The following is a 19,117-nucleotide window of genomic DNA, read 5'->3' as shown; positions in this document are numbered from 1 at the left end:
AACTTTTTTTCAATGTACAATTTCAAAACAAGTCGTGTTTTACTACATTTAAATCCAAATTATTTTTATTCCTTGAAAAGTACTGATTAAATGTAGAAGGTGATATTCAAGCATACTTATTGAGATAAAATCTATAATTGATCTATTGGGCCTCTTGAAATTTATTCACCAAAATTTCCTTTCCTAAAACACCAATATTTTAAATGATTTGTGACTGAATGTAATATATAAACTATAAGCATTTAAATGTTTTATTTAATTTTAGTCTTTGCCAATGTTAATACAAACTTGTCATAGCAACAGAATTAAACAAAAATTTATGTATCTTCTTATTCTTTACAATTTTATCACTTTATTTTGGTTTACTTCAAAGACTTCTCAGCTAAAGAAATCTATAGAAAATCACTCTTAGGACACATTTCTTCAAAGGTGTTTGATAAAAACCAATAGTAACTACTTGGCTGTAATGGTTGTTCTGCAGAGTATTGCCGCTGCTGAGACATGTTAAGGGAATGTTTAATTTTTCTTACTAAAAGCATAATTCTATTCAGAAGACTGAATATATCCTGTTACTCTGCAGAATTTTAAAGCTATTGACATTTTATCTCATCAAAATCCATGTTCACAACTCAGAATTTACTTATTTGGCTTCCTCTCTACTTCCTGCTTCCCTTTTGTGTTGGTCATTTAACTCTTCACTAATATCTACACTTGAGTTCGCAATAATAAAAATGAAACTAGATGGACAATCTGCTCTTTTAGATTGTCCGTGCCTTTAAGTAATACGGTGAGGGTGGGTAGTGGACTACCTCCCTTACTTGCAGGCTCCTTCCCTGTCTGCACCTTGCCTTCCTATGTCCCTAAAAGCCTAGGCTCCAGCTCACACACATTCTAAATCCAAAAGGTACAGAATTTCTGCCACCCTGGAACCCCTAAAAGTGTGTCCCTTTCCTCTAATTAGTTTTATGCTTCCAATATGGCATTAGAAACATCACTTAACAAAGGTACTTAATACAGAGCTCATGTTTCCAGATAATTTTATCTGATTCAATATAGCCTTTTTATTACACATACACGAGTAGTCAGAGTATCTTACTCCCACATGCAATGTGAATTAATAAATCCGTAACCAGTGATCTGTGTAAGAGACGACATTTTCAGTCAATAAAACTAATGCCATACTCACGGTGTAGGTTGGTGGGGCTGGTTTTCAGCATTTCTTGGTGTTTTGCAGGCAGCAGGCTTCGCCATGTCCCTGACAACACACCTGGGGCGCATGATAGACAGCACAACGCACTATTAATTATAAAAAGGGTAGAACACATCTGGAAATTAAACACGGTACTGAAAACACAGTCTAATGGAAAATCTTTGTAAGCCCCTTCTATATTAACCTGGAGGCCCTGGAAAAGCCCTTAGAGTTGGGTATTTTTGACTCAGACTTTCAAGAGCTCAGTTGTACCCAAATAAAATCTGTGCTAGCCTCCTTATTTGATTTTCCTTTTAGCACCAATAAAACGATTGTCAGCAGTTTTCCCCATAGAAGAAATGCTACTGAAAGCTTTGGCTTCACCATGTGATGACATCTGAAAGCTTAAAAATATGAACAGCTGTTGTGTTGATATGTTAAAAAATGGGCAGGATTTTCTGTGGCTTTGGCTATTTTACTAAAAGATATGGACTCCTGTTTCATGCTATTCCTTACCACACAGGTTTTTTCCTTTATCAAAAAGAGATCGAACAGGACTGAAGATATTCTCTATGTTCAAAATCCCCTTCAAGTTAATTAAGAGAAAGACTTAGAAGGAAATGTTCATATATAAAGTATGTGTGTGTGTGTGTGTACAATACATAGAGAAAATACCTCCACAATGTGAAAAATATATAAAAGGTCTTTGTGTCTTGAGTCCTCCATTACAGGATACATAAATGCAGAGGACAGACAATATAACAGAGCTCTAAAGGGCAGCAGAAGATGCTCTCACCCTATTAACAGGGCATACTGAGCGTTGAAGGGATTCATTGGCAGAAATCCAAAAAACACCCCATCTGAGGCTGTCCTTGGATGGCTCAGATATCCCTTCACCCCAAAAGCTTTAAAAATATTGCTTTTAATAGGGAATGCTTGGTTATAGAGCTGAGACACCATATCTTAGACTTTGCTAGATGGGAAAGCCCCTCAGGACCCAACATTCTCAAATTTGAGTCTCGTTCTTCACAACTTCCTTAAAGGCTTCTGGGAGGTTTGACTACACTACTAATTTTTAAGGCCAGTCATGTTATTCCAGAAGTGGATCACTGATGAGGCAGTGGCAGATAAACTTTTCCCAGAGCTAAAAGCTGCATGGCAAAATTCTCCACTTCTGAAAGAAATGATACAGGGAAACGTGGACACAACGCACAGAAACGTGCACACACACATACTGCTCATTCCAAACAAGATCAAGTAAGACTTAGAAATCATATGTAACATGACGAGAAAAGAAAGTGGTACCATTTCAAAGCCTCAGTATACTTCCTTCCTAGGATAAAAGTAAAGAAATGTGGCATTTTTCAAGAACTGATGTTAAACTCTTAATGGACGGGTCAAGAGAGGAGTCAAAAACATCCACAGGAACCACAAAGCCTTCTGTTCTTGTTCTGGTTTCATGGAAGAAAAAAGCCCCTTAGGCATCAGGGTTAAGGGAATATTCAGGAAGGTACTTGTTAGGAAGAAATAATGTCCTGGGATTTCCGAGCTCTGAAATGTTAGTCTAACTTATACAAAGTACAATGCTCAGGAAGTTACATTTCATCGCACTGGAAAATCTTTAGAAATTCTCACTCAAGTAAAAATAGTACATTTAGCATATTTAATCTACATGCACTGGTTTGTTAAAATATCGGAAATATCACCAACTTTGGAAAAAATTTTGAAGAATTATATCTATGAGAAACCATATGCAACCTTCTGTCTTAGTTCATTTCTTTTTTTTCTCTAAAGTTTCAGGTATTAATACAAAATTTTGAAAAAAATAAATCAGCTACTTTAATTACAGTTTTCCTTAGATATGCTTTTAAGTAACTCTTTTTGTAATAAATGTGGACTATCAGCTAGCACTAAAGATAGGTTTCTAAGCAAAACTTTTTTTTTTAATCTGAGTGAAAGACCACATCTGAGTATGAAAATTCTCAACTAATTTCAAATAACAAGTGGTTTTAGTGTAAAAGCACAATAGCTGACATACTGCTTCTGTCTGTACAACTATATATTCTTTCAAATAAAACTTTATTTGAATTTCTGAACTTTAAATATTAAATAATGAAAACGAATACATCACACTAAAAACATTTAGTATTTACAACTGAGATATAATTTTGAATATACTTAATTAATACACTTAAATTAATTTTTAAAAAGCAGATAAACAACATATTTTTCATACTAACATGTATTCTGACCACAGGACTACAGTGATATAGCTGGCTACTGAATCTGTGTTTTCAGAGGGAAAAACTATTTATTTCAGATTGCTAATTATTCAACCAATCTGATGGGATTCTAAACTATGGTAAAATATATTCCTACATTTTTTTTAATGTTTATTTATTTTTAGAGACAGAGAAACACAGACCTTTAGCGGAGAGGGGCAGAGAGAGAGAGAGAGGGAGAGAGAGAGAGAGAGAGACACAGAATCTAAAGCAGGCTCCAGTCTCTGAGCTGTCAGCACAGAGCCAGATGCGGGGCTTGAATTCACAAACTGTGAGATCATGACCTGAGCCGAAGTTGGACACCCAACCAGCTGAGCCACCCAGACGCCCCTAATATTCCTACATTTTCTAATTTGGCATGTTTTTAGTGAAGTTTTTTTAGATATAAGAAAAAAAAAGATTTTTTAAAAAACCCCTATGCTCAGATACATTCATAAGAAACATAAAAAAAATAGGGGTGCCTGGGTGGCTCGGTTGGTTAAGCATCTGACTTTGGCTTAAGTCATGATCTCACAGTTTGTGGGTTCAAATTCCACATTGGGCTCTGTGCTGTCAGCTCAGAGCCTGAAGCCTGCTTCAGATTCTTGTCTCCCACCCTCTCTGCTCCTCCCCTGCTCACACTCTCTCTCTCTCTCAAAAATAAACATTAAAAAAAAAAGGTACATAAAAAAATATAATGCGTTTACAAGATTTTTGGTAGCCTGTGTGGATTAACATTTCTCTTTTTTGGATTAACATTTCTTTAAAATCATAATTGGAATTGTTGTGTCTGGCATATCACAGTTTGGAGGGGTAAACTGTTAATAGTTTTGACGGTTCTAATATGTAGAAACTGTTTGGTACCAGCACGTTCTATTATCTCCTAGGCATTAAACTTATAATAATACAGACCTCCTCATACTTTAAGAAACACAACAAACACAACACTATTTCAATGTGTTGTAGCAATTAAGTCTTTTCCTCTACATATGATTTATTCCTTCAGCCAGACATAAGGAGGCCACAAACCCTGCCAAAGTGCTGACTTCCCAGAATCGTTATGGATCAACAGACTAGGAGTTCAAGGGGTTTGACCTCTTATTCTTTGCAACTGTCTTTTAATTCCTCAGAGATTTATCAGACATGGATTCTACACAGTCTTCAAACTGCAAGTGAGCATTCCTTCATCATCAAGCATTACTGCAGATTTATGCAAATGAGACATTCTGCAACCACCTCAGGGGACCGCTTCTCCTGACTCCGCCCTCAGCGCTGCTGGGTTTTATGAATGACTGCAATCAATGCGATGAATGTCTGCCAACTGCCCACTCAACCACGTCTACTCTTCCTGCACATACACACGGGAGAAACTCAAACTGCCACAAACCTGTCGATGAGGTTATGGTAAGACTTTCATCTTTCTAAGCAGGAACTAAATGTGCTTCCAGATACTCAGAGTATGTGAGTTAAAAATCTTAAATGCCTTCAAAAAACATAATTTACATAATTACTTTCTCTATTTTGAGTTTCAATGTTGGTTCCTGTAATCACTACTCACCTCCCTTCACCCACCTGCAAAACACACACACACACACACACACACACACACACACACACACACACAAAACACTATTTTATGAAACTTTATTTCAACTTGAACGTCATCTAAATTGTTTTATCTTTCATGGCTAATGTCAGGAAACTAGTTACTGTGCACTAAGCTGTCAAATAGATATGACATGTTTACATTTCTGTTCTCAATTTCTTGTTTTTTGAATTTTACTGAGATTTCTCCAATCATCAGTGGAGATTAGTACATTCAAAGTGTCTGGGGAAAAAGTATATTTGTGCTTACTCCCCAAGTGTTTTTGTACTAGTCTGCATTTGTCATAAGAAATCTTAGAGCCAGTTAAAATAACATAAGATTGAGAAAATGAATTTTTTTTAATACATAATCTCCTGATTTGCAGATCACTAATTAAAATATATATAGAAACAAGGATTCTCCAGCAGCCATCTCCATCTAGGCTGATTGCAAATACATTTCTCTAGCAATTTAAGCCAAAAACTTTAGACTTTACTCCTCTTTTCTCTTAACACTTGGTGTCCAATCTATCAGATTGGTTCTATTTTCAATTTATATCCAGAGTCTGACCATTTTTTATCTCCTCCATTATTGCTACCCTGTCTTGAGACCTTATCACCATTTACTTGCATTCCCACAAGACTTTTAACTGATTGCCCAGCATTTACCCTTGCCCTTATCCTATAGTCTATTCTCAACACAATAGCCAGAGTGACTCTTTTTAAAGATAAATCAGATCATGACTGCTGTGCTAAAAATTCTGCAGTGGTTCCCCAGTTTACTCACAATAAATTGCCAGAGTCCTCAGAATATAATGTGGCCTCCTATAACTCTCAGAGTTCATCTCCTACTGCTTCCTTCCTCCCTCCTTGCTCATTCCACTCCAACCATACTGGCTGGTTTTCCTCAGACACACCAGACATGATCTTATTTTGGGTCCCTTTCAACCAACCAACCTTTCCTTCCATCTGGAATGTTATTTCCTGATATTGGTAGACTAACCTCCTTACCTTTTTCAAGACTTTGGTCAAATGTCAGTTTTTGATGGTTCCTATTCTGATTATTTTACGTACCACTATAATCTGCTTTCCCACAGCCACCACACTTATATACGTCCAATGCCCTTTACTTGCTCTACTACTTACTAAAATTTACTGCCTCCCACTGCTAAAATATGAACTGCTCAAGAGGAGGCATCCTGGTCTCTTTGGTTCTTTGACATATGCCAAGAACCTAGAATAGTGTCTGATGTAATAGTCACTCAATACATAATTGTTACATGAATGAATAACATAAAAAGGACAAAAGCTGTGGGTTTCATACTTGACTAATTTTAAGACTCTAAAATATAATGATTTATGATAGATTCTAGGTAACACTTTTTTGCAAGATTACAGCAATTCTATAAAATATTTACAGGGGCGCCTGGGTGGCGCAGTCGGTTAAGCGTCCGACTTCAGCCAGGTCACGATCTCGCGGTCCGTGAGTTCGAGCCCCGCGTCGGGCTCTGGGCTGATGGCTCAGAACCTGGAGCCTGTTTCTGATTCTGTGTCTCCCTCTCTCTCTGCCCCTCCCCCATTCATGCTCTGTCTCTCTCTGTCCCAGAAATAAATAAACGTTGAAAAAAAAATTTAAAAATAAAATATTTACAGAATATAAATTGATTTAGGGCCAATAGGTTTTGTGACTTGAATAACTTCGCTACATGTGTTTTCATACAGTTTGACTAAGTTTCATTCTCTTTCTGAACAAGAAAATAGGTATTTCTCACCATATAACTTACTTAGTGGAAAAGACTCTTTAACGTCAAGCCATTGCTCAAACCAGGAAGATACCGTTTAACATCTAGTGTACTGATATTTTATCAAATAAAATATTTGTATGTGAGGCAATTTTTTAATAGTAAAGAGAGAAAATTAATCTCTTTTTCTTCTGATTTTTCTAAACAGGGTGGGAAAATAACAAGTACTTGTGCTCATTTAACACTAATTATGTACCAAATCCAAATAGCATATCTTATTCAATCTTCAAGATATCTACCCCAAAAAAGAGATTCGATTGTCCCATTTGACAGATGAAGAAGAAACTGTACATCCAAGAGATTAAATTATTTTTCAACAGGAATGGCAAATATTGATATTTTAAGAAGCCAAGATTTTTATCAAGGTCTCTTTGGTATCAAAGTTGATGTCCTTTCCATCACTGCAAGCAGCCTCCTGACATTAACACAGGCAGTCAGGTTGGTTAAATTAGAAATGTAGAGTGACCTTAAGACCAATGGTAACACTATGGAATGTGAACAGCAAGACACGCCATCTGGCATATATTACGAGTTTATAAAGGAAAAAGAATCAAGAAAGCTAAAAAGATTTTTTAAAATTCATTTTCAAAAGAAACATAATACAATGGATAAAAATCTCTTCAAATATATTTTTCAAAGGAGGCCTTCCACAGTGATCTCATTTCCACTCACAAATACTAAAAGAGAGAAAGCTGAAAAATATTACTTTAAAAAGTGAGTTTTTAAAAATTGCATATTCATGTCAACTTAACCATGAACAAATGAGTATGATGACTGTTACCCATAAGATGAAGATGAAACAGTAAAACTTCTATACCAGAAGGAGAGAGTAAATGTTGGTATTTTTCTTGAAAATCCAGATGTACTAATCACAAATCATCAGGGCCTGTTATACCTCTGATGTGCATTCAGGGAATCCTCAGAAGCTACATTGGAGTAATTTTTATTTTAAAAAAAGACAGGAGGACAGAAGAAGCAGGTTCCTAATGAAAAGGGAAACCAGCTGGACATTTTTCACAATGACTGATGAGGGTTGCTGAACCTTTCCTGAAAAGGCCAGGAAGTTATTGACAAAACCAGACAAAAAAGTATAGAATTCTAAAATCAAGGTGATAACAAGATAAAGATTCACTACAGAGATTAATGGGTGATTCCAAATTTTAGGCAAACAGATTTTTCAAAGACTGATAAAAAAGAAAATGATAGGTAAAAAAACCAAGTCCAGGTCTTCTGAATTATTTAAACCTGTTTATTAGTCCTTATGTCTGTAAAGGCTAATTTTGTTTCCTAATATTGTTTCCAACATTTTGGCAATATGACCAATTAACCCCCTTTTATCCATGCTACTATTTTCTGTTAACATAATTAGTTTCTTTTTTCATTCACCAATTGTTGAAATATTATACATATCTATGGATTTATATCTGTTCTCATCCCCCCCCACACTGTCCCATTTACACTCTTCTACTTATTAACCTGTGTACATTCTCCAAAAGCCACATGCTGCCTGAAAAACAAAATGACTTTAAAAGAAAAATCAAAAGTACCAGAAATTTTCCTGCCACTAAACCTGAAAGAGAGAACTTCATTCATTCCCCAGAGGAGGGGAAATCCATAATAAGAAGTAAGGAATTTCCACAAGTAGGAAGCAATTAACATGGTCAATGCAGCAGAGGCATCAAAGAGGAGTCCTGAAATCATGTTTTGAACTCTCCAGGAGTAAAAAGAGATGGGGCACAAGTGGAATTATGATGGGTCGATAGGACAAGGGGTGATGTGAAAGTGCAGAGAGAGAATGTAGATAATTAGTGCAAATGGAGACAAAAGCTGACTTGAAAAAAGAGGAGTAATGAAGGGAAAGATGTTTTTTTCATACTCAGAGGCAAAATTCTAGGCAAGGGAATTGGCCTAGGGAAAAGGAAGTAGTTAAAGGTACAGGCAGGGGGGAGGGTGAGGAGAGGAAGGAAGGAGAGAAGAAAAGAGACAGGAAGGACAGGAGAAAGGACAGAATTTAGTGAGAAAGCAAAGTTGCTGGGGAGAGGGAGAGGGATGGCACAGAACAAACAGGTAGAGGATTTGTTCCCAAAATGTCACCTTTCATTTGAACATAACTGCCATCTCCATTTTCTGCAGAAAAGATTCCTGAACGATAATGCTCCATCAGATTGATTTTGTAAAGGTCTTGGAGAGGGGAAAATCATCTCTTCACCTCTTTTCTTATTCGAATTCAGCTTATTAGAGGCAGAAAGTTCTGCTTAAAGCTTCCCCACTCCTTCCGGTGCCTGGAGTAGGGAGGAATGTTTGAGGGGGGAGCTCTTTCCTCTCAACCATCATCCACCAAGAGTTTGTTTTCAGTAGGGAGGAGGATCACCGTGTCTTAAAAGCAAGAGTAAGTGAGCAGTTTCTTCTTTTGCCTGTTGAGTATAGGCATAGAGGGACCTCTTTTTGCTTCTCCTTGAGCATCCAGCTTTCCTCAGTAAGCACCCAGAGCAGACCTAGGTGGGGCAGTCTGCGATGTTGCTAACTCTACCTCTCTTTCTCACTAACCCAGCTCTGTTCAAGCTATTTAGGTAAACACATCTGAAGCCTGTTCAGAGGACTTAGTCTTTTAGATTTAGAGTGAGTTTTAAGGAAACAAAAATGAAACAATGACAATAGCAACAAAAACTCACCTGGGACTGACAACCCACAGCAAATAAGAACAACATCACAAAAACTTAAATAATATCTAATTTTCTCAAGTGATGGAAAGAACATAGTTTGGATCAGTAAAGTCAGCCTGTTATGTTCTTCTGGCACTTGTGACAGTGCTTCTGTGTGGAACACATCGCTGTGGGCTCCAGTTTCACAAACAAAAGTCCCACCTATTTCTTTTCTATGAAAGAAAGCATATAGGTCTAAAAGTGAATGAGAATGATAGCATTGGGGGTATAATCCTGGACCTAAAAAAAGCTATCCTAAAGAGGAAACTGTTGTCAACGTTTAGTTCAATTTCATTAATGAATAGTTCCTAATACCACTCACAGCTAACTTACATGTGTCTGACAGCCTGATGGAGAACCACTAGTCTGAACTTGCTGGCTCTGTCCCAAGCCTGGTTGAGTATGGTCTCTCCCATCTTTAACAGTCACTGACTTGAATGGGATGAGAGAGACTGTTCAGTCAGCAATAACATCAAGTTAAACAAGAATAGTAGCACTCTCAAAGAGAAAATGTAACTAAAAATTGTCCTGATTAATTTAAAAAAAGCAACTCAGCAAAACAAGATGAATTTCAATAAATGTAAACATTCTTAGATATGAAAACTACACAATGACAAAACAGAGAAATAACAGTGAATAGTATCAGCTAAAATTTCTGAGTGCCTACAAGTGGGCTAGGAGCTGTGCTAAGAATTCCATATGTTATTAGTCATGGCACCTGATCATATGTCAATATTGCATTTGGCATGACCCAAGTTACACATTTATTTGTGAAATACCACAATTTCTTTTCAGGAGGCTCAATTCATCATAAAAAATCTATCTTATCAATGAATTACTTGGTTTTGAGCAAATAAATGATCTCATTGTCATTCAAGTTTTAGCAAGAGGCATGCAATAGTGATTATTTCAAGTTTCAACCCTTAACACACACCTCCATGCCATATTTCAGTGCTGTAGAAGAATAACAGATAGTTGTCAGGTAATGGCTATCTACAGTCTAAATATCCAGAGTAAAGAATGCATTTGGAAAAAAAAGAAGAGGAAGAGGAAGAGGAAGAGGAAGAGGAAGAAGAAGAAGAAGAAGAAGAAGAAGAAGAAGAAGAATACAATTTCGTAGTTGAGAGAGCTAAATGGTATTTGTAAAGATTATTGCCAGAGCTTTCTTACAACGCACAATTTTTTTTTTTTTGCTCTTTATTTGTAACACAAACCATAGCTCTTTGAATAATGATTTTAGGGTAGTTCTATGTATCTAAGTATGCCTTTTTTCCACAAGCATTCATTCTCCTTCCTCATCAGGGAGCCAGATAGTTAAGTAAATATCTACTAAGAGGTCCATAATGGTTCCTTGGTGGTATTTAAATGGATTTTAAATAGATAAAATAAAATGGGAAAATGAAACTTGGAAAAGGATTAATGAAATATTTCAGGCATTGCTTTCAATTAATTGTAACATTTTCTCAACTGATTCACCTGCCTACAAAGTTAGAAAATGGAGCCAGATAGGAAGATATGTTGTATGTGGGCTATTACTTATGAATAAATATTAAAGTACTATATTAAAATATATATAGCATTCATTTTTTGTTGTAAATTGTATTTCTTTATTCTGTCAGGAAAACACAATACTGATGAAAGGTATGATATTTGGAAAGATAATCCAGTGAATATGATTTCTTACTCCTTATTGACAAGGATAAACATTCTCTAAACCCTCTGCTCTCTCTCTTGACTTGCTAGGACTGCCATTCTTGTGGCTTCAAATGGGCGATGGTTTGTGAATTGCCATTTCCAGACTTTACCTCCCATTATCTATCAGATCTTAAATCTGTATCTACTTAAATACCTTTCTAAAAACCAAGTTTAAACAGACTAAAATACCAAACTCAATATTCCTCCTCCTGTCAAACTTAAACAACTCCCAAATTCTATGTAGGAATTAATCAAGCCTTCCTATTACTGATGTTCATGATCTTGATGCCATTATCATTATCACTTTCCTTAATGGACAATAAACCATTAAGTCCTCTATTCCTTTGAAGAATCTCTTGAAATTTCCCTTTCTTATTTTTGTATACTACTTCCAGATTCATTTTCTCTCTTGAATGAACTGCTTGAGTAGTCTTCCTCAAGTTCCATTTTGCTCCTACTCACAGATTCTGCAAAAGGGCTCGCATTCCCCACCCTATCAAATACATATATAGCTACCCAGTTCCAGGCTATTTCTTCAACAAATTTCCCCCATTCACTAATCTTTTCCTCTTAATTTCTAACATAGCCCATTTCTCAAGTCAGGTATATCTAGCTCAAATTTTTAGAACATAATTTTGTCATTTTAATCTCCATTCCACATGCCATTTTTTTTTCACTCAAAATTATCTGCCTTCTTTCCCTCTCCATTAATTTTTAGTTCTTTCAAAATTCAACTGAAATGTACTAAACTCCAGGAAGCCTTTCAGGCTAAGAACTCTCATTAATCCTTCACCAGTAACTTATGAAAAGTGGGTCCTTATATAGGCAAGAGAAACTTTGTTTAATAGCTGCAGCTCAACTACTGGGAGGAAGTTCAAGAAATGTCTGCTTTAGAAATAGGACATGAAATGGAGGTATGTCCCAAAGCCCCAGTTGGAAAGCCCTGATGATTATGACATCTCTGGGATAAATGAACAAGTACTTATAGGAAATGTGTTCTATGCCATACACCATCCCAAGTGCTATGATCCCAACCTGAAATCAAGTCGGTCTGGTCATCAGTGATGATGGTAATAATAAGTGACATTTTTGAGCATTACATGAACTCTTTTAAGCTCTTTATATGTATTAACTCATATGATACTCACAACAACTCCATGTGGTAGGCAGAGAAGGTAACTACTTGACATGGCATTTACAAAGCCCTGTGTAAGTTGCAACAGTATTCTGTTCCACAAACTGAATTCTATTTGAACATAAATTCATTTCCTTGAAATTGCTCAAATTATTCCTTTTGTAATATAACAAATACCTTCAAATATAAGTAAAAAGTGTAGAAATATAGATTAATAATGCAAGTAAGGATGACATTTACCTAAAAATATTAAATATAAATATTTTTATTTTGAAGAATAAAGCTCTAGTCTGTTATCAGCTATGTGTGAAAGAATGAAAGTGGACTACTTTCTAACACTATACACAAAAATAAATTCAAAATGGATTACAAACCTAAATGTGAGACATGAAACCATAAAAATCCTGGAAGAAAACAGGCAGCAATTGCTCTGATATCAGCTATAGTGTTTTTCTAGATATATCTCCTAAGGCAAGGGCAACAAAAGCAAAAAGACAACATACTGAATGGTAGCAGATATTTGCAAATGACATAGCTGATAATATGTTAATACACAAAACATTTAAATAATGTATACAACTTACCACCAAAAAAACCCCTAAACAATCCAATTAAAAAGGGGCAGAGGATATGAGTATATATTTTTCCAAAAAAGACATACAGACACATGCATGAAAAGATGCTCAACATCACTAATCATCAGGGAAATGCAAATCAAAACCCATAGTGTGATATCAACTCATGCCTGTTATAATGGCTAAAATCAAGAAGACAAGAAACAACAGGTGTTTGCAAGTATGTCAAGAAAAAGAAACCCTTGCACACTGTTGGTGGGAATGTAAATTGGTATGACCACTGTGGAAAGCAGTATGGAGGTTCCTCAAAAAAATTAAAAATAAAAAATACCATATGATCCAATAATCCCCTATTGGCTATTTACCCAGGGAAAATGAAAACACTAACTTAAAAAGACATATGCATCCTATGGTTATTGTAGCATTGTTTACAATAGCCAAGACATGGAAGCAACATAAGAGTCTATCAATAGATGAGTGGATAATGAAAATATGGTGTGTGTGTGTGTGTGTGTGTGTGTGTGTGTGCGCGCACAGCGGTATATATACACACACATAGAATATTACACAGCCATAAAAGTGATGAGATTGTGCCATTTGAGACAACATGGATGAACCTAGAGGGTATTATGTTAAGTGAAATAAGTCAGACTGAGAAAGACAAATACCATATGTTTCCGCTAATAAACAGAATCTAAGAAAATGAATAAACAAACAAAAAGCAGAATCAGAACTATAAATACAAAGAACAAACCAATAGTTGCCAGAGGGGAGGGCAGTTGAGTGTTGGGCAAAATGGATGAGGGAAGAAGGAAATACAGGCCTCCAGTTATGGAATGAGTAAGTCATGGGAATAAAAAGCATAAGGAATACAGTCACTGATATTGTAATAGGAATGCAATGGGACAGATGGTAGCTATATTTGTGGTGAACATCACTTAATGTATAAACTTGTCAAATCTCTAAGTTGTACACCTGAAACTAATCTAACACTGTGTGCCAAACCTGCTCAAATAAAAAAAAAAATTAAAAACAAAACAAAACAAAACTCTATTATACTTTTAATGTATATGTATTCTATAATGTCACTTTGTGTTCTCAAAGGTCATAGAATAATTTTAATTACATTATCATATATAACTAATGTTCAATGTTCACCTTGCTCTTCAGCACCACTTCCACAGTTTCAGCTAGTCACTCCTAGGGTTCACTTGATATATACCTCTTATTTACAGATCCATGAATATTAAAAAAAATAGAGATTTTCAAACTCTAAGACTGAAATTTGTCATCCCTTCTATCCAAGTCCCCAACTTCTATAGTATTCATGTTTCTGCTGTAGGAAACCTAAAGTCACAGAGAATTCACTAGCCTTGTGATAGCTAATTCTGTTCAAGGTTTCTGACTGCTGGACATTTTTAAATGTCTACTGATATCTACCTTAATGTAACTTCCACACGTCAGTCCTATCTCAGCCCTTAAAAAGCTATATAGAACAAATTTGCTGCCTTTTACAGAGACAATCTCCCCATATATTTGAATTCAGTGATCTTGTGTTCCCTTTACCTTCCACTTCACTTCTCTTTCTCATTAGCCCCTCAGTCATTTCTCATTAGGCATGTATTCTGTAGTTGCTGCACTTCTTTTGGTTAACAACTCTCTTAAAAGTCAACTCCATCTGTTGTGCAGTATTTTCACTCTAGGTCCACAGGAAGGAATACAAACTCTAATGGCCTCTCTAGTAGCCAGGTCATATAAAAAGGCCAACTGACAGAAGTGATATTCAAGGGAAATCATCGATGAGTGGCTTCCAAACATGGTCATGTATTAGAATTATCTAAAAGAAGTTTTTAAAGGGACAAAGTTCTTCGGTGCTGGCCCAGACTTACAGAGCTGCAGTTTGGGTCCAGGCATTTTCAAATGATTAATTTCCCTGGGTGGTTCTAATATGTCCAGATAGGTGTTTGGGAAGTGAAGTAATGATGAAGAATGAGCCATTCATTCATTCCACAGGACAGTCTGAGTCCTTTCCTTCGAGGCAGCTAAATAAACCACAAGAAGTCCCAATAACTTGGACCACATTATCATAGTCCCTCGTAAAACAGCTCTTCCTTACTGCATTTTAATGTTATGCCTTCAGCTTTTACGACTGGTTGATACAAGAAACAGCTGTATGAAGTTGGTATCTGCCTTTACTAGAAATTACTGGTAAAGTCACTGTCTATTACATCATCTTGAGTCCTTTCTATAAAACTCCACATCCATCCCGCAATTTTTGTTTTCAAAATTTAGCACCAAGGAAAATGTCATTCTTTGTTTGTTCCAAACACCTACCATGATTTCTTTTTGTCAAGGTTCCAAGGAAGTTCAGAGAAAAACTTAAAGCTTGTCATAACAATGCTGTTGATATGGTAAGTATGTTTACAATATCACCTCTTTCTTGGTTATAAGTTTAAATTTCTATTTTACTAATGTTTTATGTTGAAATCCTTTTGAGAAAAGCAAAGCATAATCATAGAAAGAAAAAGGTTAAAGACTTAACCTTAAAGTCTTAAAAGACTTATAAGAAAAAATTAAAAGACTCAATTTTTCTTAAGTTTAAAGAAGCTAATATGCTTTACAGGGTATACCCTGACATATATGTGTATATACACACATTTACATATACATACTTATATATGTGTATGTGTGTGTGTGTATATATATATGTATACACACACACACACACACACACACACACACACACACATACACATATATAATGTTTCATGGAAACATTCCATAGGAATTAAGTGTTATCTCACAGAAAGAAAAGAAAATGGTTTCTCGGTCAAATAAATTCGGGAAGCATGAAGTTAAACAGGTTAAGCAGGTTTCTTCCACTAAATAGATTTTCAGAATCTTCAAAATGATAGTGTTCATTATTCACTACTAAAACAGAAGCATAATATGTATTATTTTCCAAGGAATAGCATTCAGTTTGGGAAATGATGAAGTGACACTTAGTAAATGCAACATGAGAAATATTCATTCTCTAAGGGATATAATTGATGCTTGGTAAAATATTCCAGATGATAACATAGAATAGCAAATATGGCTCTTCACATTTCAGTAGGATATATTTTCAATTGGCTACTGCTTATTCTAAAAGCATTAGTACTTTTTCTGAACATAAGCAACTACCTCACATTATGGTACACTGAATAAATATATCACACAACTCTTAGAAAGTTCATCTGCCAAGTGACAAACAGTTTAAGGGTACATATTTTATCCATTCCCATATATTAATTTCACAGAGAGATGACCCACACGAGGTACTTAATAAATTATTTCATGACTAAGCATCCAATATAAACTCATTAAAGGCATAGATTTTGACTTAAACTAATAATTCTTAGTGCAAAAAAGCCTAGAGTTTTTGATTGTTGATTGGTTGCCTTTTTGCGCTGGTAACAATGAATATATTTATGTAAATTTTAAGAGAAATAACCAAAAAGGCATAGAAATCCTAATGTACTTCTCTGAAATCCCCAAGTTAGATGTATGAGGAATCAAAACGTAATCACTGCAGTAGGTAGTCTATAACTGTCACCCTCAGAGTAAAGAGGAAATACAATAAAGTCAATATATTCATTGTTCATAAACACATTTTATATATTTCTTTTTCTAGGGAATAACTGTACAGTTATTTTGCCTACAGAGAAATTACAAGAGGTAATGAGACATTTTCTCTAAAACCACAGTTACCTTATTAAAATTTTTTTCTATTTTTTCTCTTATGTATGAAATTAAGTAGTAAATCAACTAAAAAGATGTGACATTGACAAGACTGTCTTAGTCTATTCAAATTACCCATAATTTTTATTGCTGTTTAACTGAAAATGACCTCATTACTTTGAAAATAATATTTTAGGTTTTGACACTGCACAGTTAAAACTTATTTATCCTTCACCAATGATAAAAATTTAAATATTTTGCTTCATCAAAAGAGAAAAATATTCCCCCAAAGGACACTATTAAAATCATAAATATGCAGGTCACATTGATACATTGATAGAAAATATTTACATTATATATCTTATACATGCAATACATATATGTACATATACAGGGTTTAAATCCAGAATATATAAAGAATTCTTATAAATCAATGAAAAAGCAACCTATCCTATGAACCAAAGATCTATTTGTAGGTATTTACTCAGGAAAAGTGAAAACTTATGTCTACAAAATGACTTTTACAAGAATATTCACAGTAGCCTTCTTTGTAATCTAAACTGGAAACAACCCATGTGTTTGAAAAGAACATTAATACAACAGAATGTACTCCTGATGTGTGCAACAGTGCGAGTGAATGAATGAATCTCAAAAATATTTTGTTGGGCAAAGAAATCAGACATAGAGTTCTTATTGCATGATTCAACTTTTATAAAGTTCAAAAAGAGGTAAAAGTAATTAATCAATGGTGACAAAACTCAGAAAGTAGTTGCCTCTGGGTGGGGAGGGAGTGGGGGGATAATGGGAATGTTTATGTTTTATACCTTGTTTTAAGTTGTGGTGACATGGGTATATACAATTGTCAGTATTCATCAAGCTGAACACTTCAGATTTATACATTGTATTGTATGTAAATTGTATCTTAATAAAAAGTAAAAAATAAATAGGAAAAATAACTGATAGTTCAAAGAAAGAAGGCACAAGTCTCATACTTTAAGAATATGTCATCTTTCATTCAAGTAGAATATAATTTAATGTGCTTTGAAAAACAATAATTCCAATAAACCACTATGGAAGTCAAACTATTAATACATCTTTTCAGGGTAAACAATTTATTCCTTTATGCCTTGTCAGAATCAAAAGGATAAATATAAACACCATTAAAGCTAAGAAATTTGTTTTTGTAGGAATATTTTCATCAAGTTGAATGATTACATATACATATAGAACTTAAAGGAGCTTGTAAAATAGAGTTCAGGAAAAGGACAAACCATAGTGCCATATGTTTAAAACATTACCTGTCATAAATTATATGTAGATTATTTAAAAGGTAAATTTGCTTCCACTATTTCACACAAAGTATTACTTAAGAACAGTACCAGCATTTATGGCTGGAAAAAATCCTACAACTGGTATTTTGAAAGACTGTCTACATTTTATGTAGAACTGAAAATATAACTTATGCCATATGCCTTATGACATTTATTTTCTAAGAAATTCTGAGCATTAGTTGCAATTTCTAAGAGATAAATCCTACATCAAAAAGCTTTAAAAGTTACTTTTATTAGAAAATACTGAAAAATGCAGAAAGTCATGAAAATCACATCAATTCTGATTTTTTAAAAAATACATAATTAAGTGAAAGTCAGCCATCGCAATATCCCAAAATGTCTATATCTTCTATAGGCATAAACAGTTTAAGACACTAAAGGCAATGTTGTAAAAAGTGTAGTGCTGTGACTTCACTCTATTTGGTTGAGGAGAAGCATGAATATAGTTTCAAAGCTGCAATTCTATATCTTTATTAGAGCTACTGCAACCCAATGATCTCAATAGAAGAGCAGGTGCAGCTACTTTGGCTTCTTCCTCATTGAAAACTCAGCCCTAAAAGGTTTGAGAATCCGGAATAGTCAGCTTGAAGTCACTAAACTATTTCAATGTACCTTTATTCTAGGAAGTAAGTATGTTTTTATATTTAGGGAAAAAACTGACTTTGAAAGGAAAAAGAATAGTAGTAATGGAAGGGTATGAAATAATGGAAAAAATAATGAGAAATAAGTCAGAATGTTAACATACTTTCATACACAATTTTACATCAGTGGATCCACTTCTCTGCCCTTAAAGTTCTTTTCTGCTCTGCAGTTGATTAAATTATTGTTCAAAAACATGCATTCCCTCACTCCTATACCACTTCTCCATTTCTTTTTACTGGTTTGAGCTATGCCACTTGCTTTAGCATCATGGTAACCAAAGTGTATTTCCTGCCTCTGCTTTTGGGCTTTGCCCTGTGACTTGCTTTGGCAATAGGATGTTAGCAGACTGAGATGTAACAAGGAAGGCCTTGAAATGTTATGCATTTGCACATTAGGGCTTGCTCTCTTGTACTACCATTACCATGAGACAAGCCTGAGACATATGAAACAAATCTGGACCCAACCTGTAGCTTGAAGTCAA

General features: G+C 35.0%; 1 protein-coding gene across 3 annotated transcripts in view; it reads right to left on the bottom strand.

Annotated features, from left to right (window-relative positions):
* The window catches only part of LOC125166162 (regulating synaptic membrane exocytosis protein 1-like), a 202,846-nt gene that overhangs the window by 121,429 nt on the left and 62,300 nt on the right, over nucleotides 1-19,117 (bottom strand). For 2 of the 3 annotated variants that reach the window (XM_047859908.1, XM_047859909.1), the window contains exon 2: nucleotides 1,187-1,267. The exons of the other annotated variant lie outside the window; for it this stretch is intronic. In XM_047859908.1, the coding sequence (XP_047715864.1) occupies nucleotides 1,187-1,267 (81 nt within the window). The remainder of the gene's footprint in view (nucleotides 1-1,186; nucleotides 1,268-19,117) is intronic. 3 annotated transcript variants of the gene reach the window in all.

The sequence above is a fragment of the Prionailurus viverrinus genome, chromosome B2, assembly GCF_022837055.1.
Source record: "Prionailurus viverrinus isolate Anna chromosome B2, UM_Priviv_1.0, whole genome shotgun sequence".
Classification (NCBI taxonomy): Eukaryota; Metazoa; Chordata; class Mammalia; order Carnivora; family Felidae; genus Prionailurus; species Prionailurus viverrinus.
This window is presented reverse-complemented; position numbering and strand designations above follow the sequence as displayed.